The following is a 26,522-nucleotide window of genomic DNA, read 5'->3' as shown; positions in this document are numbered from 1 at the left end:
CATTAAAAATGAAATTTTGTTGCATACAGCTCTTAAAGGATCACAACCTCCATTTTTATACTACATAAACATGACACTATAAAGAAATACATACACACATAATTATGTATATATCCATGTATATTATATGACACAGAGAAACAACACAGTCTAGTTCAGATGTATACATGTACATGGCGAGAAAAACGAATCTTGCGACTTTACCAGACGGGTGGCATGGGGAACAAAGCTGTTACAGAATCTGGCAGTCCTGCTAGAAATACTTCGAAACCTCCTCCCAGAGGGGAGCAACAGAAACAGACCGTGAAGTGGGTGTGTGGGGTCTCTAACGATGCTTCGAGCTCTAAGCTCATAGCGCTTATAAGCAGTATCTTGAATAAAAAGAACTTGAGCTTCTTATAATCTTCTCATAATCTTCTCGGCTGTCCTCACTACTCTCTGTAGGGACTTTCTATCTGAGGTGCTGCTGCACCAAACCAAACAGTGATGCAGTTTGTCAAAACACTATTTGAATTTGACTTCAAACCATCTAGATTGTTGATTGTCTAATTTTGACTTGAGCATTATTATTTAAACTCCAGGATGTCCACTGGGTGGTCAGAGAAGGTCAAGGTGACCATGCTTCTCTGAAACCCCACCTGTTTCTACTTCAATCACGACACCCCTGGAAAAGGGGAGGGTCTTCCAGCTTCCCTTCTTTTTAACGCCCATCTCCCACATCTGCATCTAACGGTTCAGTTTCCTAACACGAAGTGGGTTATTAACACAAAGGATTTGCACAAGAGATGTGAGTTTTCAAGAGAATCTCTCTTTTTTAGGAGAAGCAGTACCAATACCTGCAGCACACCCAGTCTGACCAATGCCAAGTCAGCCAGCCAGTGGAACGAGTCCAAGTGGTTCAGCAACACACAACCAATGCCTGTGATTCTACTCCCATCCGTGTCCATGATGTCGGAAAGACCAACATTAACAAAGTGATCATACAGACATGTGAACCGGTAAGCATCATATATGTGTTTTCTCAACCTTGGCTACTTTAAGACAACTTTTAAACCGTGATCGCTAATAAAGGAGAATATTTGTAGCTCAGGGTTGACATGAGGGGTCCTTGATGCTCTGTGAGGTTGCTTGTTTTCCTGCAGACGTTTCCTTACCCAACTAGGTAACATCATCAGTGCTGATAGCAGTGGTGATGCAGAGAGCACTGATGAGGTTACCCAGTTTTGGTAATGAAACGTCTGCAAGAAAGCAAGCAAGCTCAGAGAGTACCAAGGATCCCTCAAACTGTGTTTAATGGCTTATGCAAGGGCAACTTTTCAATACAGCAGTTTACACTTCACGAAAAAATAAAAAAAATAAAAATGCAAATATTTTAAAAACTCAGGTGCTTTGGGGGAAAAAAGGCTTGTCTAGTATGTTCACAGCATAATATACAGTTAAAAACCTTACTGCTCCAGTTAAACAGCACAAAGAAATTTATATTATTTCTTCTTTCTACTTTTCTTTTTGATCTGTTCTTCACTCTTTTAAAAAAGAAGAGGGATTTGGGGGAAAAACAGTTTTTTCTTGGTTTTGCTGGCTGGGACATTCTGGGAGTTGAGCTCCACCATGTTAAAGGTTGAGAAACACTGTTTTAATGGAAGAATGAAGGATGAAATTCTGATTTAATTAAGGAAATATTAATAACATAGTAGGTGAAAAGCACATCTTTGAATATTATAGCGATATGAAGAGGGAAAAAAGTTAAAATAGGGATAGAAAATAGAGGGGAATAATAGTAATTATATATTAATATGTTAAGATATACAAAAGGACAGAAAGAAGGTTTAGAAATGAAGAGTGATAACAAAAGGCATGTATAAATAATATGAAATAATGGAAATGAAATTAATATTTAGGAGTAATAAGATTAGGCTTATGTGCACTGAAATGTCTGATTCCCAGACACCATTCACTCAGTGATATCTATAAAGAATATAAAAAAAATTGATTGGAAAAAGAGAAAGTTTTTTTTTCCATTCAAGGTTTTTAATTTTTTAATACAAATTTTACATATTATAGGAACAAAGTTGTCTGGGTCTTTTCTTTTACACCCTCTCATTTACATAGTCCTTTTTACATCATAGTTTCGTTTTCACTTTCAGCCAAATTATTCTCTTCCATTATTTTTCATCTTTATAGTTATTTTTTCTTAATACATAAACAATGTCTTCAATTGCTCCATCAAAGTGACACCAAATTTTCCTTTCTTATACTCTTCATTGGTATATTTTGCGTTAAACAGCATACATCCTCTAAATCAATTTAAACATAGAGAGCATTTCTTTTAAATTTTTTCTACTATTAACAATATACTATCATTTTTTTTATTTCTTAATTAGTTGTATCACAATAACAACCTTACTACTATTCTCTTTAGTCTACTGATGTAAGGGCAACTTTCTTCCTCTTTTAGCCATTTTCTCTTGGGCTCTCAAAATTCCAGTTTTAATTCTTTTCCTTCTTCTCCCCCTTTCCCCTAACTTTTTTTTCTTTTTCCTATTTTTGTGATTATTGTATCTTTTCTTCAGAGTATTTACTTTTATTATTCTAGTAACTTTCCCCAGGGTTTTCCCTGTTCTCTTTTCCTTATTATTTTGTGGTTTCCTTTTTGGGAGATCTCCTTTTCTTTGTGACTGTAAATCCCAGTGAAATCTTCTATCTGCATTTTATTTTCAATCCTTCTTTTTCCCACCTTATCTTCCTGTACCTCATTTGAAGAAACACTGTTTCAAATGGATGTGCTCTACTCCAAAAGGACTCCGCTGAATAGTCTCATGCATGAAAGAGTTCTCTTAGCTGCACGGAGATCTTTGCAGATCAAGCGGCTGTCAGGTTGCAGCGCAATCAGATCAAATCTTAAATTTTCTGAACCATTTTGCTCAAGCAGCAAAAAAAGTGGCCAACACCCAGCCTGGCGGGAAAGGATGCTATTATTGCTCTCCAGTTTCTGCGCTGAAATTATCAGGGAGTGAAATCAGGAAAGTGTGCCGCTGTTTGCCTTTAGCAAGAGGCAGGCAATTTTGCAGAAGCCTCCGCAAGACAGTTCATAAACGCAGGTTAGCCACAAGTTATGAAACAAAATGAATTTAGGTGGAGTGCTTGGGAAAAAGGAGAAGGTTGAATTCTAATTAGGCCAACAGCAGCCACATCTGCTTTGTGGTGCCTTGAAAGGTTGAAGAGGCATCGTGGGAAGACTAAGAAAAAACTGAGGGTTTCCCCCCTCAACCCCCTTCTTTTTTTAAAAGAGTGAAGAACAGATCTAAGAGAAAAGTAGAAAGAAGAAATAATATAAAGTGATGTGCCAGTGCCTGGAGGCTGTTAGGGTCTGGATGGGAACGAACAAGCTTGCACTCAATCCCGACAAGACTGAGTGGCTATTGATGCTCCTTCCCAAAGATCGTCCAGCTATTCCATCTCTCAGCCTGGGGGGTGAAAGTATATGCCCCTCAGAGAGGGTCCGCAATTTGGGAGTCTTCCTGGATCCACAGCTGACCCTAGAACATCATTTGTCGGCTGTGACAAGGGGGGGCCTTCGCCCAGGTTCGCCTGGTGCACCAATTGCGACCCTATCTGGACCGAGAGGCCCTTCAGATAGTCACTCATGCCCTCGTCACCTCAAGACTGGATTACTGTAATGTGCTCTACATGGGGCTGCCCTTGAAGAGTGTCCGAAGACTCCAGTTAGTCCAGAATGCAGCTGCGCGAGCGATTGTGGGTGTACCTAGGTACACCCAGGTCACACCTATCCTCCACGAGCTGCACTGGCTTCCCATTGGTCTCCGGACACGCTTCAAAGTGCTAGTTGTTACTTTTAAAGCCCTACATGGTATCGGACCTGGTTACTTGAGAGACCGCCTCCTGCCAATCACCTCCCTGAGGCCTATAAGATCGCACAGATTAGGCTTCCTCCGGATTCCATCTGCCGGGGGAGAGCCTTCTCTGTTGCTGCTCCAGCCCTATGGAACGATCTCCACATGGAGATCCGGACCCTTACTATCCTTCCGGCCTTCCGCAAAGCGACTAAGACCTGGCTATTCCGGCAGGCCTGGGGCTGTTGAAGTTGTCCAGCCCCACCCTCAGTTGTGAATGTTGTGATCTTTTAATGTTGTTTTGTTTTTGTATGTCCTTCCCTTCCCCTTTTTATTACTGTAAGCCGCCCTGAGTCTCTTTGAGAGTGGGCGGCATACAAATTAAATCAATCAATCAATCAAATCAATCAATAAATTGCTTTGTGTTGTTTAACTGCAGCAAGGCTTTAACTGTATATTATTTATTTGTTTGTCTGCTTGTTGGGCAAGAGGATTCACCGTTGCTTTATGCTCAGGAAATGGGCTCCTCTAACGATGTCCTTTTAACGACCTCCTGACAGGTGAATGACCAGCTGGACTGCCGATACTTCGGGGAGCTCCTAGCAGAACTCCACCGCAAGAGCAACGACCTGTACAGCTGTTTGCTCCAGCATGTTGAGAAGCTGGGTGGAAGGTAAGAGGCCGGGCCGCATCCTAGCTTGGAATTTGGGGAATGTTTTTGGCAGCCCTTCTTGGACAGGAAGCGGAGCTGCTTGCCTGAACAGCAGGCTCTGCGGTTCTGTTATTTTGCAGCCATCCTGAGAAACGGGGGTTGATTAAGGTTCCCTGAACCACGCTCAAAAAAATCCCCTTAAATCCCTCTGCCTTAAACATCCTTGTTCGTTTCTGTGAATAGACGTATAATCCCAGTCCTCGTAATATGTGTGAGCGTTGTGGCAACATTCTTCGTTTTTAGTTACAGATGGTGCTCAGTTAATAGCAATAGCCATAGCCCTTAGACTTATATACCACTTCACAGTGCTTTACAGCCCTCTCTAAGCGGTTTACAGAGTCAGCCTATTTCCCCCAATCTGGATCCTCATTTTAGTGACCTTGGAAGGATGGAAGGCTGAGTCAACCTTGAGCCGGTCAGGATCGAACTGCTGGCAGTGGGCAGAATTAGCCTGCAACACTGCACTCTAACCACAAGAAAGGAAGGGAGGGAGGGAAGTAGCAATAGCACCTAGACTTATATACAGATTTACAGTGCTTCACAGCCCTCTTTAAGTGTTTACAGAGTCAGCCTATTGCCCCCAACAATCTGGCTCCTCATTTTATTGAGCTTGGAAGGATGGAAAGCTGAGTCAACCTTGAGCCAGTGAGAATCGAACTGCTGGCAACGGGCAGAGTCACCCTGCTACACTGCATTCTAACCACTGCATTACCACTGCTGAGCACTCTGAATGCAATCACATGTCCAGCTGGAACTTCAGGGACAAGTTGCAAATACTACCTGTTTAGCACCATTACAAGTTTGAATGGTCCCTTAATATGGGTCATTAAACAAGGACCACCCATCTATAATTGCTATATACTGATTCCCCAAGATGTGCCAAGCCATCATTAGAGCCAAGGTGGTGCAGTGGTTAAATGCAGCACTGCAGGCTACTGCTAGATCAGCAGTTCAGCGGTTCAAATCTCACCGGCTCAGGGTTGACTCAGCCTTCCATCCTTCCGAGGTGGGTAAAATGAGGACCCGGGTTGTTGTTGGGGGCAATTTGCTGACTCTCTGTAAACCGCTTAGAGAGGGCTGAAAGCCCTATGAAGCGGTATATAAATCTACTGCTATTGGTCATAGTTTTCTCGACAAATCTCAGTTGCCTGGGTTTGCACCGTTTGCTAAGCCATAAAAAAGAAGAGCCATCGTTGTTCCAATCCTGAATGCCACCAGTTGGACTGCATTACAGGAACGTGCGTATTCTAACACATTTTAAAAAGATGAACAGAATTGGAAGGGACCTTGTAGGTCATCTAGTCTAACCCCCCGCCCAAGCAGGAGACCCTATACCATTTCTGACAAATGGCAGTTTGGTCTCTTCTTGAAAACTTCAAGCTTCATTTGTGGATGGGTGTATTGTGTCTAAATATTTGCATGTTATATTCCAGAAGCAATCATAATTTTATTAAAGGTAACTTAGGATACAGTTTCTTCAATTAAGTCAGAATGAAAGACTTACCATCACAATGGCAATGATAATTGTAATGTACTCAGTGGATAGATAGAGAAAGGACAATGCTAATGTTTCCTTGTATTTCTCTTACAGAAGGTGCGATCTGGAATCTCTGAATGATGTAAGTGCCAGTTTATAGAATTTATAGCAATATCTGGGCTTTGTGCATTGATAAGCAAACAACAACACACCGTCTTTAAGTCTGGTTAAAATCCCAAAAAATGAGAATAAAAGGCTGGTCTTAACCTGCCTGAATGGAAATCACGCTGATCTTTACATATGGTAGAGATTATCTTTTTGCTTGAGTCGGCTAGACTAGAGGAGAGGAGAGGAGACTCTACTCTTCATTGGCTAAGTGTGATTGGACACCCAAGGAATTTGTCTCTAGTGCAGAAAGCTCTCAGTGTACATACAAATAACAAAGCAATGTAATCGTAAGATGCCGATAGGAGAAGGAAGTAGGAAAGAAAAAAAAAGCTGCTTTTATTATTTGAGAAGATAATTATTTCCTGCCTGTCGCAAAGGTCCTTTTGCAGTTGATATATTAGAGGGTGTACATAAGGGAGGTTGAACCTAATATTCGATCAACCTGTAACAACACTCCTCGATAATAGGCATTTTATTTCTTGTTTTCTTTTCAATAGGCACAGGATATTGAGAGCTTGATCCCTAAGGGGATTTCGGAGTCAACAAAACAGCAGATCCGTTACCTTCTGGAGGTATGGGGTGATGGAGAAATTTGTGGAAATTGATGGAAATTGTGTTTAATTTCATGTGGTGAAGCCATTCTTGGTCCAGACTGCTACACAATAACACACAGTATTGATGCATTTTGCATATTTAATTACTGTCCTTCCTATGATGGATTGTTGTTGTTAGTTGCAAAATTGTGTCTGACCCATCACAATCCCATGGACAATGTTCCTCCAGGCCTTCTTGTCCTCTACAATCCTCTGGAGTCCATTTAAGCTCACGCCGACTGCTTCAGTGACTCCATCCAGCTACCTCATTCTCTGTCGTCCCCTTCTTCTTTTGCCCTCTATCTTTCCCAGCATGAGACTCTTCTCCAGGGGGTCCTTCCTTCTCATTAGGGGGCCAAAGTATTTGAGTTTCATCTTCAGGATCTGGCCTGCTAAAGAGCAGTCAGGGTTGATCTCCTCTAGGACTGACCGGTTGGATCACCTTGCAGTCCAAGGGAGTCTTCTCCAGCACCGTAGTTCAAAGGCCTCCATTCTTTGGTGCTCAGCCTTTCTAATGCTAGATACCATGTTGATGAATAAACAACTATATGTCAGCCCAAGAATGACATAGAAGAATCCAGCCAGAGTTCAGTTCTTTATTTGCTTACACACAACAGACAGAATCCTGCCAGAGTAAACCTTTACTACTGTCACAGCAGTTGGATATTCCCTGGGAGGGTCTAGGGAATTGCTGTTTTTACTGCCTTTCTCTGCCTCCGATCCATTTCTCGGCTGTGCTACCTCTTGTCTCACCTTTCTTCTTAGAAGATGCTCCGTTCTTCTTGGGAAAGTACCGCTTCACCATCCCTTGTGCGATATAATTAGAAAATATGCAATAAGAAAGAGCCATATTCATGATAAGAGGCATTAAAAGCCACAAAAATTCCAAGATCAATGAAAATCTCAAAACTGTCGGAACAAATAACTATGTCTCACTACTTGGCCCAAACTATTGGAATGGTAGTGTCAGATCCAAATGTCTATGGAGATTCTCAGTCATCCAGGTCATGGCTGTCCCAAAGATGCATTTTCAAGAGGCAACTGGACTTTCTTGGTCTTTCTTTGAAGATGTTTCTCTTCTCATCCAAGAAGCTTAAGAAGAACTTTTGAGACATGTCAGATCCAAAGTTGGTCTAAATATGTTCTGAGCTCAAAGATGACCTATCTCATTTCCAGTTTTGGAGACCTATCTGCACCCAGTTTTTGTCACCACACTATAAAAAAGATGTTGACACTCTGAAAAGAGTGCAGAGAAGAGCAATCAAGATGACTAAGGGACTGGTGGCTAAAACATACAAAGAATGGTTGCAGGAACTGGGCATGGCTAGTCAAGTGAAAAGAAGGACCAGGGGAGACATGATAGCAGTCTTCCAATATTTGAGGGGCTGCCACAGAGAGGAGGGGGTCAAGCTATTTTCTAAAGCCAAGGAATAATGGATGGAAACCGATCAAGGAAAGATTCAACCTGGAAATCAGGAGAAATTTTCTGACAGTGAGAACAATCAACCCATGGAACAGAAGTTGTCTTCAGAAATTGTGGGGGCTTCATCCCTGGAGGCTTTCAAGAAGAGATTGCCATCTGTCAGAAATGGAGTAGGGTCTCCTGCTTGGGCGGGGATGGTTGGATTAGATGACCTACAAGATCTTTTCCAACTCTGTTAATCTGTATCTATCTTATTCCTTGTGGTAAAATGGACACGATTAGCAATAGCAATAGCAATAGCAGTAGACTTATATACCGCTTCATAGGCCTTTTAGGCCTCTCTAAGCGGTTTACAGAGAGTCAGCATATTGCCCCCAACAATCTGGGTCCTCATTTTACCCACCTCGGAAGGATGGAAGGCTGAGTCAACCCTGAGCCGGTGAGATTTGAACCGCTGACCTGCTGATCTAGCAGTAGCCTGCAGTGCTGCATTTAACCACTGCGCCACCTTGGCTTAAGGATAATTATATGATGGGAAACTGATGAATGCTGTTTCTCCCAGATGTTCACCTGGCCAATTCTCACCAACAGGACATTGGAGTGACTGAGGATTTGAATTGTCTTGCAAGTCCCCAGTTAGTTGCGTGCTTGAAACTATATTTTATTTTTGTATTGAAACCTTCCTGCTCTGAAACCATCCTAAACAATCTGTTTTGCTGTCCACCTTTCCTAGATGAGAGCCACAGCTGATAAGTCCATGCGGCTGGTCCTTACCACCTTCAGCAATCTTCGAGAGGAGCTTGTCCACCTTCAGGATGACTTAGAGGTGCGTAGTCCTGTTGCTTGGAATGTGTCGAAGTGCGTTTGAACTTCAGCCTTCCCTGAAAGGGTGTCTTCCAGATGTGTTGGGACCTGCTGGTTGGAATTTACATTTCAAACACATCTGGGAGAGGCCGGGAGAGGGAAAGCTGCACCCAGCTGGAACTTGTGATCTAGAGCCAGGATTCATAAAGCAATTTCAGATTTTCAAGATCCTCATCTCATCAGTGCCTGTTTTTGAGAGAGTCGCCTTGATTTTGAGTGACATGCCTACAAATAAGGGGATAGAAATATCTGATCCTTTCTTGGATGCTGGAAATCAAAGCTGTGTCAGTCACTATTTCTCAAAGATTGTAAGGCAATCTTTGCAGTCACTTTTCTCTGGGGACAATTGGAAGAATCTTTTGAGACCAAAGCATGGATAATAGGTGACTTAGTAGTTATGAGTGGTTATGAACATGGGGCATTTTTAATTAGAGATGTTTTGCGTTGTTTGTAGTTGCATTGGAAACTTCGATTGATCTCTTTGTTCATTTCCTCTGTGTTCGTTTCCCCCATGCTTGTTTTTCAACTACTTGCTTTTGAAAAGCCATGAAATTCTGCCCCTCTTCAGAGGTACAAAGGCAGTATCAGTGTGTCGCAAAAGAAAAAGGGCACATCTTATGACTGATTTTATGGTTCAGTCATAAAATCAACCCTTGGAGATCCAAGCATTACTTTTTTCTGGATCACAAATGTGAAGGAAGGAAGAAAGGAAGGAAGGAGGACGAAAGAAAGGAAAGGAAAAAAGGAAAGGAAAAAGGAAAGGAAAAAAAGAAAGGGAAAGGAAAAGAAGAGGAGAGGACAGAAGAGAAGAAGAAAAGAAAGAAAGAAAAAGAAAGAAAGAGAAAAAGAGAAAGAAAAGTAGAATGGAGGAAAAAGGAAGGAAGGAAGGAAAAAAGGAGGGAAGGAAAGATGTAGCATATAGAATATTTTTAATTTTTTTTTGTAAACTGTGAGGCAAACAGACAGATCAGTTTGTAAATAGCAAAGAGAATATTTTTAACAGCTTGACTTTGGACTTTTACAGAAACAGGAAATGAACAAGATGCTGCTTGAGAAAGATCTGTCTTTCAAAGAAGCTCAAGTAAAAGAATATGAGTTGATGTTGGCATCTGTGCGTGAGAATAATCGTCAGCAGCAGGTGAGTGGGCAAACTTCGTGGGTACCCAATGTTAGCTCCTGATTTAAGCGGTTGTCTTGTCCATTGGTCGTTTTTTTTGTATTGACCCTATCAGTTGATCTAACACCAAAATGTTCTTCTGAGAGGTCAAGAACCTTGGGGGAGAAGAGCAAATCCATGAAAATAGAAGAGGCTGGAGTGGAGAATCAGTAGATTAGCTTAAACTAGATAAATGTTTCTTATTCCTGTTACAAGAGGAGGAAAATAAATCTTGTAATGTAGAATACTACAATGTTGTGCAGAAGTAACCATCATGTTGTCAGCGTTCCAAGTAACGCGCCCATTGAAAGCAGAACTCCGAGGCAGGTAGATTCCTCAAAGAACAGGTTTATTGGATATATCATATCGGCACAGCCGGTGAAAACCAACTCTGAAAGTTCCCGCGGTTTTCACTTAATTTTAAAAGAGTAAAACTCCCAACCAGCTGAAACTCCCAACCAGAACCCATTGCTGAAATTTTTGAAGCCCACCCCTGGAAAATACAGATATACAAATGCAAATACATTAAACTAAACTTTAAGGAATTACTGTATTTTTCGGAGTATAAGACGCACCCTTTTCCCTCAGAAAAGAGGCTGAAAATCTGGGTGTGTCTTATACACTGGATACAGTATTTTTTCCCTCCTGAACCCTCCCCCCCACTTTCACCAAAATGGCCGTGCATAGCTTTTAGGAGGCTTTCAGAGTGCTTCTGGGGGCTGGGAGGGCAGAAATGAGCAAAAAACGAGCTGTTTTTTTCCTTAATTCCCCCACCCCCCACCCTCCAGGAACACTTTACAAGCCTCTTAAAGGCTATGCATGCCCTTTTTTTTGGAAAAAAAAACCTGGCCTGTTTTCGCGAAAAACGGGCCGTTTTTGGGAGGTCTGCAGAGTGCAAAAACTTTTTTTTTTAATTTGCTTCTTCAAAATAATCTTGGTGCGTCTTATACTCCCAAAAATATGGTAGGTTCTCCCAGCTGGCAAAGTCACCTAAGACTGTTTGTTTTTTGGCTGGGGTGGGTTTTTGTAGCAAGCCCTCCGCGAATACACTCTGAAGTGCCGTTCCCTGGAAGAACAGCTGCTCTCCCTCCGTCACAACGACAGCGAGCGGGAATTCCGGCTGAAAGACCTGGAATACAGCAAGCGAGCCTTGGAGCAGGAAATCCAGAACTTGAGACTCCAGGTAAGGCGACTCTCCTCTTTCCTTTGGTCAGTTGATGCTTGGGATTCCAAGGGCTACCCTTGAAAAGAGGGGACTGTCCCCAAGGGTGGAATGAAAATTTTTTAGCAACCAGTTTTCTGCCTGGTTGCTGAGTGGGCATGGCCATGGGGGCGTGGTCTACTCGGCCTTCTGCACCATGGCGGAGGAGGTCCGTTTTTCACCCTCCCCAGGCTCCGGAGGCTTTCCTCGAATCTCTGGGAGGGCAAAAAAGGCTTCCTCTGGGCTCCGGAGGCCCTATGGAGGCCAGAAATAGGCCCGTTTCCAGGAGGCCCATTTTTCGCACTGCCAGAGCGTCTGCGCAGGCCCTGCACTTACCTGGCATGATGAACAAGCCGCTTAGAGATTCCTGGGAGGGGCTGAGTGGGGTGGGTGGGCGGGGCCAGCCAGTCCGTCCAACTACCGGTTTAGCGAACCAGATGCAAAATTAGCATCCATTTTGCCCAAACCAGTCCAAACCACCTGAATCTGCATTAAAAAAGATGGGTGGTGGGGACAGTGAGTGGACACCAACCTCTGTGCCAAATGATCTCCTTGAGGGCTGCATTCTTTTCTTCCCAAGTCTTGCTTGGATCCAGAAGCAGCATTGTTATGGGAAATTACATATGTCAGTCATTCGTTTGTGGTTTATGTTGTACATTGGAGGTTGCACTGTGAAAAAAGCAAGTTGGGAATAGAAAATACAGGAGCATCAATTCAAGTGCATTTAATTTGAACTGTGATTCAATCAATTTGAATCCCCACTGGTAAAAATATATATTAGCAAAGATTTTGAACAAGGATGGTTAGTTAACGTAAACTGGACTGAGGCAGGGAAGAGAAAGAATGGGAAGAAGAGAGAGAGAGAGAGAGAGAGAGAGAGAGAGAGAGAAGAAAAAAGAAGGAAAGGAAAAATAAATAATCACAAAGAAAGGGGGAGAGAAAGTGAAAGGAAAAGAAAAGGAAAATAAATGAAAGAAAAAGGAAAGAAAGGAGGAAGAAAGGAAAGAGGGACAGAGAAAGAAAAAAGAAAAAAGAAAGAAAGAAAAGAAAGATGGGAAGGAAAGAGAGAGAGAGAGAGATATATCCATAGAATAAATCTCTCATTATGTTGAGGTTGCTTTAAAGGACTGTTAGTGGGTTTTTTTTAATTGCAGAAACTAAAATATTTTTCCTTTGCTCAGGCTTCCACCAATCCTCTGGGCCAGACCACCACTGATGAACTTTCCAGCCGCTACGTAGAGATGATCAATCAACTCAGAGAGGATAAAGACCGAGAGATCCGCACTCTGCGGGTAAGTTAGCTTCCTTATCAAAGACGCCTTATAGTTTGACTCCCTTTTCAGCCATTCCTGTTTGGTAGAGCTGGAGCCTCTACAGGTGTCGACACCTGTTTGGCCTTGTCTGGCCTGGAACATAGCTGAGTGGAGGTTGTTGAACCGCATGGACATCCCAGAAGTGTAGACTAGGCTAGGGCAGGGGTCGGCAACCTTAAATACTCGAGCCATGAAGGTCCTAATCGGAAGCCTCCCGGTTCAGTTCTGAAGCCGGTCAGAAGTTCGGTTTCTCCACCATAGAATCTCATCCGAGTGCGGCATCCTTGTTCCTCTGCCTGTCCTAACCAAAAGCCCTATCAATTGTGGAGCTGACCGGTGACAGGGAGCCGCAGCAGAGGGATGAAAGAGCCACATGTGGCTCCAGAGCCACGGGTTGCTGACTCCTGGCCTAGGGCATTACAATGCATTCCAGAAGAAGGTAGGGGCAAACAGATCCTACATTGTTACCAGGAAAATGACACAGTGACATCCATCAGGGATTCCAACTTCACTGAAAGGCATGGGGGTGACACAGTGTTCCAATATCTCAGGAGCTGCCACGAAGAAGAGGGGAGTCAAGCTATTCTCCAAAGCACCTGAGGGCAGGACAAGAAGCAATGGGTGGAAACTAATCAAGGAGAGAAGCAACCTGAAACTAAGGAGAAATTTCCTGACAGTGAGCACAATTAATCAGTGGAAGAGCTTGCCTCCAGAAGTTGTGAATGCTCCAACGCTGGAAGAAAAGATTGGACAACCATTTGTCTGAATTGGTGTAGGGCAAGGGTGTCCAAACTTGGGAACTTTAAGACGTGGATTGGTGGACTTCAACTCCCAGAATTCCCCAGCCAGCCATGCAGACCACAAGTCTTAAAGTTCCCAAGTTTGGACACCCCTGGCATAGGGTTTCCTGCTTGAGCAGGGGTTTGGACTAGAAGACCTCCAAGCTCCCTTCCAACTCTGCTCTTCTGTTATATTTAGATACTGCAGAGCAGTTGTTGGTAGGATCACTTACTGATACAAGCTTTGTTGTTTCTGTAGTGCTCGTTGTCCGAATTCCAGAAGGATTTCTCAAGGAAGCAAGGGAGCGACACTGACCTTCAGATGAGACTCCAAGACCTGATCCTCAAGCTGGAGGAGAGGGAGGCTTGCATCAAACGGCAGGAGGAGGTAAGGAGCAGTACATGGAGGGTTGGAGCAGATTCTTGGCTCGATCCCTAAGGAAGCCTTAAGGAAGAAACCACACTCTCACCTGAGACTAACAAGGCAAGCAACTGCATATAAAACCCAGCCAAACTTCACTCACCCCTGCACTGATGGTGTCACCTAGCTTGGTAATGAAACATCTACAAGGAAAACAAGATCGGGAAACACCAAGAACTCGACTCTCAATCTCAGTTTTCTCTTGGGATGGTGCCCATGAGTAGAATTTCATCGTAGTCACTCTTTACGTCTCCTTTCCTTAGGGACTTATTTTCAGAAAACCTAAGTATTAGGAAGGTTCTGAATGCTCTCAAAGGAACCGCAAGGTATGAAATGTTGAATAGTGTTAGAGTTTACAGCAATCCAACCAGAGGTGGGCTGCTACAGGTTCACCCGGGTTCGGGAGAAGCCTTAGCTAACGTTATGGCTGGTTCGGAGAATCTCCAGATCCCACCCCTGGCTGGCCCTGCCCACCCCACCCTTCCCCTCCCAGGAGTCTCCACGCAGCCCGTTTTGAATGTGAGATAAGTTGAGGGCCCACATGGAGGCTCTGGGAGGGGGAAAAACAGGTCTCCTGGAAGTTCAAGAAGGCCTGAAACGGGCCTGTTCCTGGCCTCCGGAGGCCTCCAGACTCTCGGGGAAGCAGTTTTTGCCCTCCCAGAGGTTCGAGGAAAGCTTCCAGAGCCTGGGGAAGGTAAAAACTGTGACCCCCCCCCTCCATGGTGCAGGAGACTGACCATGGCCACGCCCACCCAGCAACCGGGCAGACAACCCGTTGCTGAAATTTTTGAATCCCACCCCTGGATCCAACCAGCACACAAGTAAATAATTCAGCAGGATTCATTTATAGAAGAAACTTCTTTATGTACAATAATATAAATCATGACGCATGTATACAATACCCATGCAGCAGAAGTCAGAACCAGAACTCAGGAGACAGAATAAAAAAATCACAGACGCTATTATTGCAAGGACAAAGTAACTTATATATACACTGTATTTTTTGAAGTATAAGACGCACCTTGTTCCTTCCCCCTTCACCAATATGGCCACGCAGAGTCTGTAGGAGGCTTTCAGAGTGCTCCTGGGGGCTGGGGAGGGCAGAAATGAGCGAAAAACGGGCCATTTTTTGGTCATTTCCCTCCCCCCCCAGAGCACTCTACTAGCCCCCTGAAGGCCTTTGAAAAACAAAAAGAAAAAAAAGGGCCTGTTTTCGTGAAAAATGGACCACTTTTGGGAGATCTGCAGAGTTCAAAAACTTTTTTTTTATTTGTCTCTTCAAAACACACACACACACACACACACACACACACACACACACCACACACATATATAATGTCTTTGGTTATTCGGGTTTTCTCCTGCGTAAAATTGGAAGTGTCTTTCCAATTTCACGCGGGAGAAAACCCGAATAACCAAAGACCTACATACTAACACCCTCAAAAACCTCAGAAAACATGTATGTATGTATGTATGTATGTATTTTAGTGTCACAACCTCTGGTATGTCCAAATGTGGGAGGAAGCTAACTGCTTCCATTCTCTGTCTATCGGCTCGTCACAAGAGTCCATCACGACAGAAACCAATATTTTTACTGTTGCCTTTGTTCCATTTTGTGTTGTATTTGTGCTGATAAATAAATAAAGGGAGACTAGTATAGATCTATTTCAAGCTATTTAGCTCTTATCAGCTAGCCATACCCTTACTGGGATTCGAATACACACACACACACACACACACACACACACACACACACACACACATACATACCACTCAAACTAAGCTACGCCCAGGCCCCAAGCCGTCTCCCATGGCTCACAATAGATCCTGCTTCTTAGTCACCTATTGGCTGACTTGTTGTTATGGCTATCCCAGCTCATAATTTCTTATACACTGACAAATAGTCTATACGGGAAGATGTACTTTTTGCCTGAAATGTTGTTGTTTTTTTAAACTCTTTTAGGAAATCTTCAGATTGAGGCAAGAAAAATTAGCCATCAACCCATCCCAAGGAATCACAAAGACCATCATCACAAAAAAGTAATGCTATTGCGAGCACCTGGTTGTTTTTGTTTCTGAAAAAAAATGTTTATTGCTTGGGTACCCCAATCTTTCTGCCCCGATCAGCAATAAAGCCCCAAAAGCCAGCAGACTTAAAAATGATACAAACCGACAATTAGGCCATAGCAAAACAGCAAAAGCTAAAAGTTATTGAAAAAAATACACTTACTGAGAATAAAATATACAAGGATGTCCTTTTTAAAAAAAAATGTAATTAAAAAAACAACACTCTGGCAGGGCTTAATTTAGCTTAAGATTGACAATTGCATTTCATAGGAGAGGTTGAAATAGAAAAGGTTTCACTGCTTTTATCACAGTTAACGTTAAATTTGATCTCCCACTCAGCTGGAGAAAATCAAAATTATAAAAGGAAAGACATAAAAATATCCAAAGAAAAAAATAAATAGAGATGGTGCAAGAATGTTTATGCCATATGTAGTCTTCCATTTCTAAAAGTAGATAAATAAAAATATATTTCATTAGACATACAGCTCAACTGTAATAATTGGCTTTAAAAAAAAATAGGGTGATGTGTGTGTGTGTGTGTGTGTGTGTGTGTGTGTGTGTGTGTGTGTGTGTGTGTGTGTGTGTAACTCAACCTTTGACTAGTCGCTGTAGTTTTCTTGGCAAGATTTTAGAACTGATTTAGGGCTGACAGAGAATAACTGGCTGAAACTTACCCAGGCTTTGTGTCTAAGGTGGGACTAGAACTCACAGTCACCCAATTTCTAGCCTGACACCCAAATCATTAACCCTGGCTGGCTTTCAATCTAGTTGTGGCAATTGTTGCAATAGACAGATTATAGTCCTGCTTTGAACAATGGGAATAGGAATAGAAATCGAAATAATAGAAATCGAAATAATAGAAATAGAAATAATAGAAATCGAAATAATAGAAATAGAAATAATAGAAATAGAAATAATAGAAATAGAAATAATAGAAATAGGAATCGAAATAATAGAAATCGAAATAATAGAAATCGAAATAGACATGATAGAAATAGAGAATAATAGAAATCGAAATAGACATAATAGAAATAGAAAGAGAATAATAGAAATAGAAAGACATAATAGAAATAGAAATAGACCAGATCTTGGGGGTCTTCTACTCCAGCCTCCTGCTCAAGCATTTCAGACAAGTGACTGTCCAGTCTCTTCTTTAAAACCTTCAGTGACGGAGCACCCACGATTTCTGGAGGCAACTTCCGTTCCACTGGTTAATTGTCCTTACTGTTAGGAAGTTTCTCCTTAATTTCAGGTTGCTTCTGTCTTTGGTTTGTTTCCAACCATTCTTTCTTGTCTTGCCTTCTGGTGCTTTGGAGAATAAGTTGACCTCCCTCTTCTTTGTGGCAGCCCCCCAAAATACTGGAAGACTGCCATCATGTCCCTTCCTAATCCTTCTTTTCTCTACACCAGCCAAACTCAAATCCTGCAGCTGTTCTTCATATGTTTTACGCCTTTGATCATCTTAGTCTTGCTCTTACTATGCCACCTAAGATCTACTTGAGACTCTAGAAAGAGTGCAGAGAAGAGCAACCAGAATGATTAGGGAACTGGAGGCTAAACAGTTGCAGGAACTGGGCATGGCTAGTCTAGAGAAGAGAAGGACCAGGGAAGACATGAGAAGCATTTTCTAATATTTGAGGGGCTGCCACAGAGAGGAGAGGGTCAAGCTATTTTCCAAGGCACCCGAAGGCCTGACGAAGAATAATAGATGGAAACTGATCAAGGAGAGATTCAAGGTAGAAATAAGGAGACATTTTCTGAGAGCGAGAGCAATCAACCCATGGAACAGAAGTTGCCTTCGGAAGTTGTGGGAGCTTCATCACTGGAGGCTTTCAAGAAGAGATTGGACTGCCATCTGTCAGAAGTGATATAGGGTCTTCTGCTTGGGTGTGGGGATTGGACTAGACAATCTACAAGGTCCCTTCCAACTCTGTTAATCATTGTTGACGTTTTGCTTCTCACCCCTTTTCTCCCCCAGATACAGGAATCATTATCCCATCCTCGGCCTCCTGTCCGATGACTACCAAAATACGTCATCCTCTGCGGGGGAAACTCAGACAATCGTGATTGAAAAAACTGGAGAAACCTGGCAGAAGGTAACTTCCTGGTAGAAAGTCTCCCACATCCCATTACAGGTGCAGGAGCTTCAGGATCTGAGCCTTAGGATTTGAAAAGAGGGGAGGTCGTGGGAGAGTAACCAAATTCAGACTACAGGTAGCCTTTGACTTACGACTGTTTATTTAGAAATCATTCGGAGTTACGACGATACCGAAAAAAGGCATTTAGGACTGGTCCTCACAGATACGACTATCGCTGCATCCCCAAGGATGCATGATAGAAATTCAGGCGCTTGGCCACTGGCATTTATTTACAATGGTTGCAGCATCCTGGGGTCATGTGGCCGCCATTTGCCACCAACTGGTGTCCGACAAGAGAGTCAATGGGGGGGGGGAGAAGATGGATTCACTTAATGACCACACGATTCATTTAAAGACTTCAGTGATTCACTTGGCAATCGGGGCCCAAAAAAAGTCTTGAATCAGGCACCAGATTCAAGATCACTTTTTTAAAAATAAATTTTATTTTTTATTTTCAAAGCAAACACAACACATAAAATCTTCCTTCTTTACATACTGTAGAAAGTGTATCAGTTGGTTACAAAAGGTTTTCGTGCATCTCTTCCACAGTCATCAAGCATAATTCATATTAGCTCAAGTATTTTAACTCAGATATTTATACAAGTTACCCTTATCATACCTCCATTTTTATTTGACTATAATTGTTTAACTGTTAAAGAGTTTCTTTTTGTATCTTTTTTTGTATTTCAAATTAGAAAAAGAGGTCCAATCTTTAAATGAATTAGAAAAATACCCACAGCAATAAAAGTGGAAAACTTTAGTGTGTAAATTACAGAGAGTCAGAAGGGGAAGGTAGAAGAAGAAAACTTAATCCATCCGTTTCAAAAGGTTTGCATAGATTCGATCAGTGAAAATAACATTTAAAAAGTAAGATAACCACTGCCCAAAACCATTCCAAATTTAATTCCGCCGATTCTTCTATTCTTCAATTTAAATTGATTTTTGAGTCTTTCTAGGCAGTCTCTTTTTTAAAACAATAAAAATTCCTCACCAGCTGGAAACACTTTCTCTTTCCATATCCTTCCGTTTTGAAGCCGTCCTGACTTTGTCAGCCTTGGCTGGATTTTTTGTCACTGGCTTGAAGAACTTCTCTTGCTTTTTTCAGGGATTTTGCGGTATCCCCCAAGGTCAGCAAGACGTATTCTTCCTATTCACCATCTCTTCGGGATGGTTTAGGTCCGTTTGGATCACCCAGTGGCAAAAGTGTTGGCTGTGGTCTCAGAGCATTGAGACTGCACAACCATATTGTCATGGCATTGGCTCCTCCTCCTCCAGATTCAAGATCACTTTGCTTAGCAGTGGAAGTCCATTCCCGAACTTCCGGTTTGCGCCTTGGGCCGTTTTCCGCCCTCTGGAGGCTTCAGGAGGCTTCCCCTGATCCCAAGAACATGCAAGGGGCACGGCTCAGGGGGGCATTAAGTTATGGAGGTGGACATGCGCTCGCGCTTTTGGCACCTGAGGCGAAAAAGCTTTGCCAGCCCTGGCCTAAGGCAATGGCGGAATAGCATTATTACAGGTTAGGAAACCTTAACATTTTTAGTCATTGCTATTTGGTCTTGAAGGCCAACTCCTTAGATTAGAACTGCACAAAACACCCAAAGATTGGGAATAAATAGTAATCCATCGGTAATTGACAGATATCCTAGCGAAGAGATGGAGATGAATAACATGTCCTATTTTCCCCCCCACAACAGGATTCATTTAATTGTGATTAAAGACCCACCAGCTTCTTTCAAGAATGAGCAGATCTGCTGGACAAGCTGTGGCTGATCAGAAGACTCTGCAACAAAATGAATATCGTTGTGTTATTGTTTTGCTTGCCCTCCGCCTTCATGTAACGCTTAAAGCCTGAGATAATTCTGGATCTGTCAGGGTGAAAAGCACACGCTACCAAAGGCAGCATTTGAACAAGTTATTCTCAGCAGTGGGTTATTGCTTTCAAACTTAATTGGTCAACTGAAGCTATGTATGGATGTATAGGAGTCAGGAAGGGATGTGGGCTGGGGAATTCAGAAATCGCGTTTATGCTAGCCAAGCTTCTGTCTTCTCCCTTCTTACGCCAAAGAGCTGAGAAACACTATCCGATACCTGTCTGATGCTTCAGTTTGCATAGATAAATAATTACTGAATAAATGGTTTTTTTTTTCTTTATTGGAAACGATCAGTCCATTACCAATATTATTTAGGAATCGGTAGAGATTCTCAGTCATCCAGGCCATGGTTATCCCAAAGGTGCTTTTTTAAGGAGACAACTGGATTTCCTTGTTTTTTTGTTTTTTTTTTGAAGATGTTTCACTTCTCATCCAAGAAGCTTTTTCAGCTCTGTCAGGATAGTGAGAAATGGAAGGATTTATATTCTGCATCTTTTTAGAGGGTCGTTGAGGCCGCTTGGAGGTTTATCTCTGTCCTCAGGGTCACCTGAGTGGTGCAAACAGTTCCTGTGGTCTGCAAATTACTTTTTTCCTCTGGAAATCCATTCCTACTCCCACACCATTCCAAGGGTCTTCATCCCAAATTGTATACCTAAAAGTCTACAGACCAAAATGTCTACTGCTAAGCAAGACAGACTTTTTTAGCTGCACAGTTTGGGGTAAATACTACTGGAATGGTGTGGGAGTAGGAATGGATTCCCAGAGGAAAAAATGCAGGCCACAGGAACCAGGAGCACTACTACTCAGGTGACCCTGAGGACACTGATAGACCTCCAAGTGCTTCAACAACCCTGGAAAAGATTGCAAAGAACCAGCTGCCTGCAAGGAATATAGATCCCTCCATTCCACACTATCCTGCCAGAGCTATCGAAGCTTCTTGGAGGAGCAGCGAAACATCTTCAAAAGAAAACAAACAAACAAGGAAGTCCAGTTGCCTCCTGAAAAAAGCCCCTTTGGGATTATCTAGGAATGCTAAGATTGCTTCCAACACAGCCTATTAATGTAAACAGTCAAGTGTTATTTGAGCAAGTATACTTTTCTTTAATATGTACTTTCTGAGCAATTTTCTGTCCTCTTGGAAACCAGACGGAGTTAGTATCTTTAGTTAAAGTACCTAATTGGTAGAATTTGGGTGCAGGGTTGGTTTTTGATATTACTGTAGTTACTTTTTGGTGCAATTGGGTCAAATCTTGAACAGACAAGTTTGGACCGAATGGGGGGTAAATTTTTGTTCTGTGCTTGGATTTGTTGCATGAAGCTAAAACCTCAAAATGTGGAGAAGGAGGAAGGACTGGAAGGACAATTGACAAGAAAGGAATTTTGCTATTGCTGTTGTCTCTATCCAAAATTGTTATGTTGTTCAGAGAACATTAGATAATGCTTATGGACCATTTCAGCATGAAGTTGAAAACTGGCTTTGAGATTTGAAAATTGTGCTTAGTTTAAGTGTTGAGAGGGATAGGATGAATTCACACCATCGCAAGCAAGGTGGGTTGAAGTTGGACTCCACTGCCTTCCATCTAGTGCTGGGGAAGATGCACTTGCCAACTCAGGAAGGCAAGATTGAGAGTAGAGCAGATGACACATTTGCAGGAGATATGTCTTAGATTTTTTCTGTGCGTAGATGCAGCAAGGCTGTTCTGACCGAGGCTTCCCAAGAGCACGAAGCAAACTCCTTGTCCCGACAAAAAACCTTTTTATTAATTTGCTGTGAATTCTGCTCATTCAGAGCCTGCAAAGTTTTTCAAGGGAGGATTTACAGTCACAGACCTTATCTGGCTTGGAGAGCTGCCAGGCCGATATTTGCAGAACTTGGCAAGGAGTCTCGGGAGAGTCACGAGCCAATTAATTGAACAAATTGTTTCCTGCAAATTCCACTTCCCTTTTGCTCCTCTTTTATTTCCTCTGGGAGGGGCCATTCATCATCCACCTGTAACCTTATCCCCAAGTCGACCCCTGTTCTTTAGCTGTTCCCTTCGCCTGGCAACTCTGTGCATGCACACACTGGGAACACGCTCCAGCTGTTCGTCTGCCTCACTGATGTCTGACTCTGAATGCAGCTGATCACTGGCATACGGCTCTGGCCCCCTCTCTGTCCTTATCAGAGCCTTCCCCAGACTTCAGGACTGGCCTATGTTCCTCTCCAACCTCCTCACTGTCCGAATCTGCTGCCAGCTCCACTGGCCTCTGGCAGGCCACAACACACGCTTGCTTATTCTTGATAGCTTATAGAGTCAACTAACCAATAAAGGAGATTTATTTGTAGTTAGGGATGACAGGAGGACTCCTTGATGTTCTCTGAACTTGGTTGTTTTATTGCAGATGTTTCATTACCAAACTAGGTATTATCATCAATGCTAGAAGGGAGTGAGGGTCCTTAATTACGTCTTGTACATAAGCAGAGAGCAAAGCCCACTTGCTTCTAGCCCTGAAGATGTTACCTGGTTTGGTAATGAAAGGTCTGCAAGAAAACAACCAGGCTGAGAGAGCACCAAAAGCCCCCCCTTCAGAATCAACTAACTTTACAAATGAAAATAACGCAAGGGGTTATAGAAAGATGGGTAAGAGCCTGTCTCAAAATTGGCCTTAGGATTTGAGGCTGAAGAGCTTGCAGTTATTGGTCAACGCAAGGGAGCATCCTATGTTGTGATGCCACATTGATGGTGCAACTAATATTGACGTCAATGTTGAACTTTGCTTCCAGATTGATGGGCATGTGGCTACCAGGCCCAGAATGCAGAATCTCTGTAGAATAGTATATGAAAAATATTCTTTACCTCCATTTTTGTTGCAGAGATCTATGAAGCCAGGTTAAACCCCAACTATGGAAATAAAGAAACTCCTGGCTTTTATAAGCTACTAGCCGATAATCCGGTGTTGCCTGAGTATTTATTTATAGGGGGGAAATATCCGGACCAAACGTTATTTCTAATGTTGGATTTTTTTCCCCCCTTATCAGAGGGAGCCCCTTTGTAGAGTACTGTGAAGCCATTACCATGGCAACCACTGTGCTGTACAGTAGAAGCCATTTGAAGGCACAACAGGCTGCATTTTAACAGAACATGCAGCCTGGGGGGCTTTTGGGGTGTCTTACCCCCCACAATATTTTTTTCCAGAGACTAAGTCATCTGTGTACCAAATTTGGTTGAAATTTGGTACACAGATATAGATGTTTGACACATATATAGATGTTTGACTTTTAGACGAGGGAACCGGTAAATAGCTCCGAGGCTGTGTTCTTTATACTGTAGTCTCTCAAGACAAAAGATTTCCCAGGAGTAAAAGCTTTTTCTAAACAATTATTGAATGTCTTGATAAAGACATTCAATAATTGACTCATGCTTTTAAACACATGAGTCAGCTTTTGATGTCACTTCATTTCCTATTTTGACAAGAGGTTTATTTCATCTCCCATCTTTGGCCCCGAAAAACATTTGCCTTTTGTTCATCAACGTTCTTTAAAAACACACACACATAGATCTGAAATACAAAATAATAATAAACTTAAATCATAATAAACAGAGATAATCTGAAACTTCAACCCAACTGTTTGAAGGCCCCAGGTCTGGGCCAACTTCCATAGAAGGAATTCCGATTGAGATTTAAATTTCAAGTCGGGTCAAGCTCCTACTTAGAAGTTGTGTTTTTAGAGAGAGCTTTGAAGAAATGGAAAATAAACTCTGCGCCTCTGTTAATGTTGTGATTTCAAAAGAATTGAAAATATGGAGAATGTGCTTCAGTTATTATTCCCAATTCTAAACAATTATTGAATGTCTTTACCGATAATGGCTTTTAGATGCACAAGTCAGAGATTTGAGTGCCCAGAGCCATTCTGGATAACAAGTGGGGTGGGGGCATATAAATTTAATAAATAAAACAACTCAGATCAGTTCCATTATGGACCTTTTATTCTTAGGCAGCTGAATCTATTTAAGCATCAGCTGACAATGGTAACACATATGTGATATTACTTGGAATTTATCATGTTTTCTGACTTGCCAGAGTAAAAGTGTTGAGGCTCGCATTTCTCTCTGGCTTCCTTGATCTATAGCAGGGATTGGCAACCTTAAACACTGGAAAGAGCCATTTGGACTCATTTCCCACAGAAAAAAAAAAGCAAACACCGGGAACCACAAAATCTTTCCCGTGCCTGACTATTTCCTGAGCGCCCACAGAACTAGCATAGGTAGTTGAATTAAATGTTGTTTTCTTCTGAAACTTTTTTTTCCTTGGATTTATCCATGGTTGACCTACCGGGAGTTGAAAAGCTCAATAAATTGCGTGCCGGTGGGTATCACACATTGGCGGTTATTTTGAGCGATGGGGAGCTGCAGCAGAGGGATGAAAGAGCCACTTGCGGCTCCAGAGCCATGGGTTGCTGCCCCTGATCTATAGTATTGCTGCAAGTTGAACAGTCAACCAAACAGGTAATCCTCGACTTACGACAACTGAGCCCAAAATTTATGTCACTAAGCAAGACAATTGTTAAGTGAGTCTTGCCTCATTTCTTGCCTCAGTTGAGAAGTGAATCACAATAGTGGTCAAATTAGTAACATGGTGGTTAAGTGATTTTGGCTTTCCTTGCCAGAAGGTCGTAAAAGGGAATCAGGTGACCCCGGGGCACTGCAACCATCCTAAATATGAGTTGCCTAACATCTGAATTTTGATCACCTGACCATGAGGATGCTGCAATGGTCCTAAGTGTAGAAAAAAAGGGTCATAAGTCACTTTTTTCAATGTCATTGTAACTGAACGGTTATTAAATGAATTGTGGTAAGTCAAGGACTAGCTGTACACACAAAAGGACAAAGTTGGATTTGGAAACGGATGAAAATGAATTAAGCGTATTTCGATATTCTCAACATAATCTCAAACCATTTGCTCAATATCTCACAGAAGGAAAATGTTAGGGTTTAAAATGTTTTAAATTTTAAGAGCTGTTTTGCAGCTATCAAACGCCAGTGGGTTTTCTTGCAAAGTTCTGTTTTGTGGCTGTGGTAATTGTTTGTCGTCTTTTCTTCCCCTGGGTGAAGGCCTTTTTTGGAATTGACATGGACAACCTTGAATAAATCTGTGATAATATACAAGAATACGACTGACTCTCTTGGTTAAATTAAAAAAAATACATTTCTAAGTTTAGACGGTGTAGATCTCATGTTTCTGCAGGTTGTCGCTACGTAAATAAAACTGGGCATTTAACTGTTCATCTTAGGCACACAACATGTGTCATTCTAGAATCTGTGTCCTTGTAAATTTCTAAAATAATATTAACTAGTAGAATAGCCTTTCTTTAAAAAATATAAAAAGTACAAACCCAAAGAGCTTCCTTCGACATTTAAAACAATTGCATGATGTGCAAGTAATTTTAGCAGGTGTGTGATGTCAATTTCTCAGCCACTTTTAAAGTTTTAGATGATGTTAAAATATTTTGATTAAAACTACACAACCTGGCACTTGATAGCCCCTTTTTCTGCTGTTATCCGAATGTCCGCAGTCCACATCTCGTAGTTGAGCTACACAAATCACAAGAGTTTTAAGTGTTAATGTTTGGGGCAAATGTATATGACATGCTGCACAATTGCTAATGCATCCTATGAACTAACAGCCATTTAATAAACCACATTTACTTTCAAGATGGTCTCTTTCCTCAGTGTGTGGGTGTGGGGTGTTGTGTGTGTGCATAATTAAACATGGGAGGGGAAATCAAGCCATTCAGGAATTTCAAGACTATGAAGAGTGCTGGAAAAACCATAAATTTTACAAATCCCAAAGCACATTTTAGGTTTGTCCACCATGCTTAAGTGACAATTTAAACGTGAACTGCCAAATGGGCTTAAATCAAATGTACTTTTAAGTTTTGTGACAAAATGTTTCTCAATTTTGTACATAATCTGCCAGATAGGCCTTATGATTAGAATATTTGGGGAATCTGTATTCCACAGCACAAAAAACCCCAATGCTACTATCTCACGTGATCAAACTTGTTAAGATGCAACCAAGAGATGTACTTATCTTACCAGGGAAATCCTAAAAGAGAAATTTCGGAAAATGATCTTTATTATTGTTAGGTAGTCCTCAACTTAGTTAGCGACCATCCAAAGTTATAACAGCACCCCCAAAAAGTGACATGACCACTTTTCACATAACTGTTGCAACATCCCCATAGTCGCACAATCAAAATTCAGATGTTGGGCAACTGATTCAGAGTTATGACGGTTGTAGTATCCTGGGGGAGTGGGTGTGGTCGTGATCTTTTGCAACCTTCGGCCAAGCCAAAGTCAATAGGGAAGCCAGATTCAGTTAACACCTGTGTTAACTATTGCAATGATTTACTTAACAGCGATAAGAAAAGTCGCAAAATGGGGCAAAACTCAAAATGTTTCACTTAGCATCGTAAATTTTGGGCTCAAGTGTGCTAAGTCAAGGAT

The 26,522-nt window shown here is 42.1% G+C and overlaps 1 protein-coding gene across 3 annotated transcripts in view; it reads left to right on the top strand.

Moving 5' to 3' along the window:
• POF1B (POF1B actin binding protein) overlaps positions 1-25,727 on the top strand; it is a 60,449-nt gene extending 34,722 nt beyond the window's left edge. For 2 of the 3 annotated variants that reach the window (XM_087727339.1, XM_087727338.1), the window contains exons 4-15: positions 819-998; positions 4,412-4,524; positions 6,155-6,182; positions 6,706-6,780; positions 8,958-9,050; positions 10,113-10,226; positions 11,275-11,427; positions 12,627-12,737; positions 13,797-13,925; positions 15,922-15,998; positions 18,004-18,121; positions 19,858-25,727. In XM_087727339.1, coding sequence (XP_087583465.1) covers positions 819-998; positions 4,412-4,524; positions 6,155-6,182; positions 6,706-6,780; positions 8,958-9,050; positions 10,113-10,226; positions 11,275-11,427; positions 12,627-12,737; positions 13,797-13,925; positions 15,922-15,998; positions 18,004-18,121; positions 19,858-19,878 — 1,212 coding nt within the window. In that variant the 3' untranslated portion in view covers positions 19,879-25,727. Of the gene's footprint in view, positions 1-818; positions 999-4,411; positions 4,525-6,154; positions 6,183-6,705; positions 6,781-8,957; positions 9,051-10,112; positions 10,227-11,274; positions 11,428-12,626; positions 12,738-13,796; positions 13,926-15,921; positions 15,999-18,003; positions 18,122-18,858; positions 18,992-19,857 lie in introns of all 3 variants that reach the window. The other variant, XR_015698297.1, reaches the window with a different exon arrangement.
• Positions 25,728-26,522: the final 795 nt, after the last annotated feature.

The sequence above is a fragment of the Thamnophis sirtalis genome, unplaced genomic scaffold (assembly GCF_051295495.1).
Source record: "Thamnophis sirtalis isolate CommonGarterSnake01/CBP01778 unplaced genomic scaffold, rThaSir2_p1.2 scaffold_13, whole genome shotgun sequence".
Lineage (NCBI taxonomy): Eukaryota > Metazoa > Chordata > Lepidosauria > Squamata > Natricidae > Thamnophis > Thamnophis sirtalis.
The sequence above is the reverse complement of the archived record's forward strand: the minus strand, read 5'-3'. Positions and strand labels throughout refer to the sequence as shown.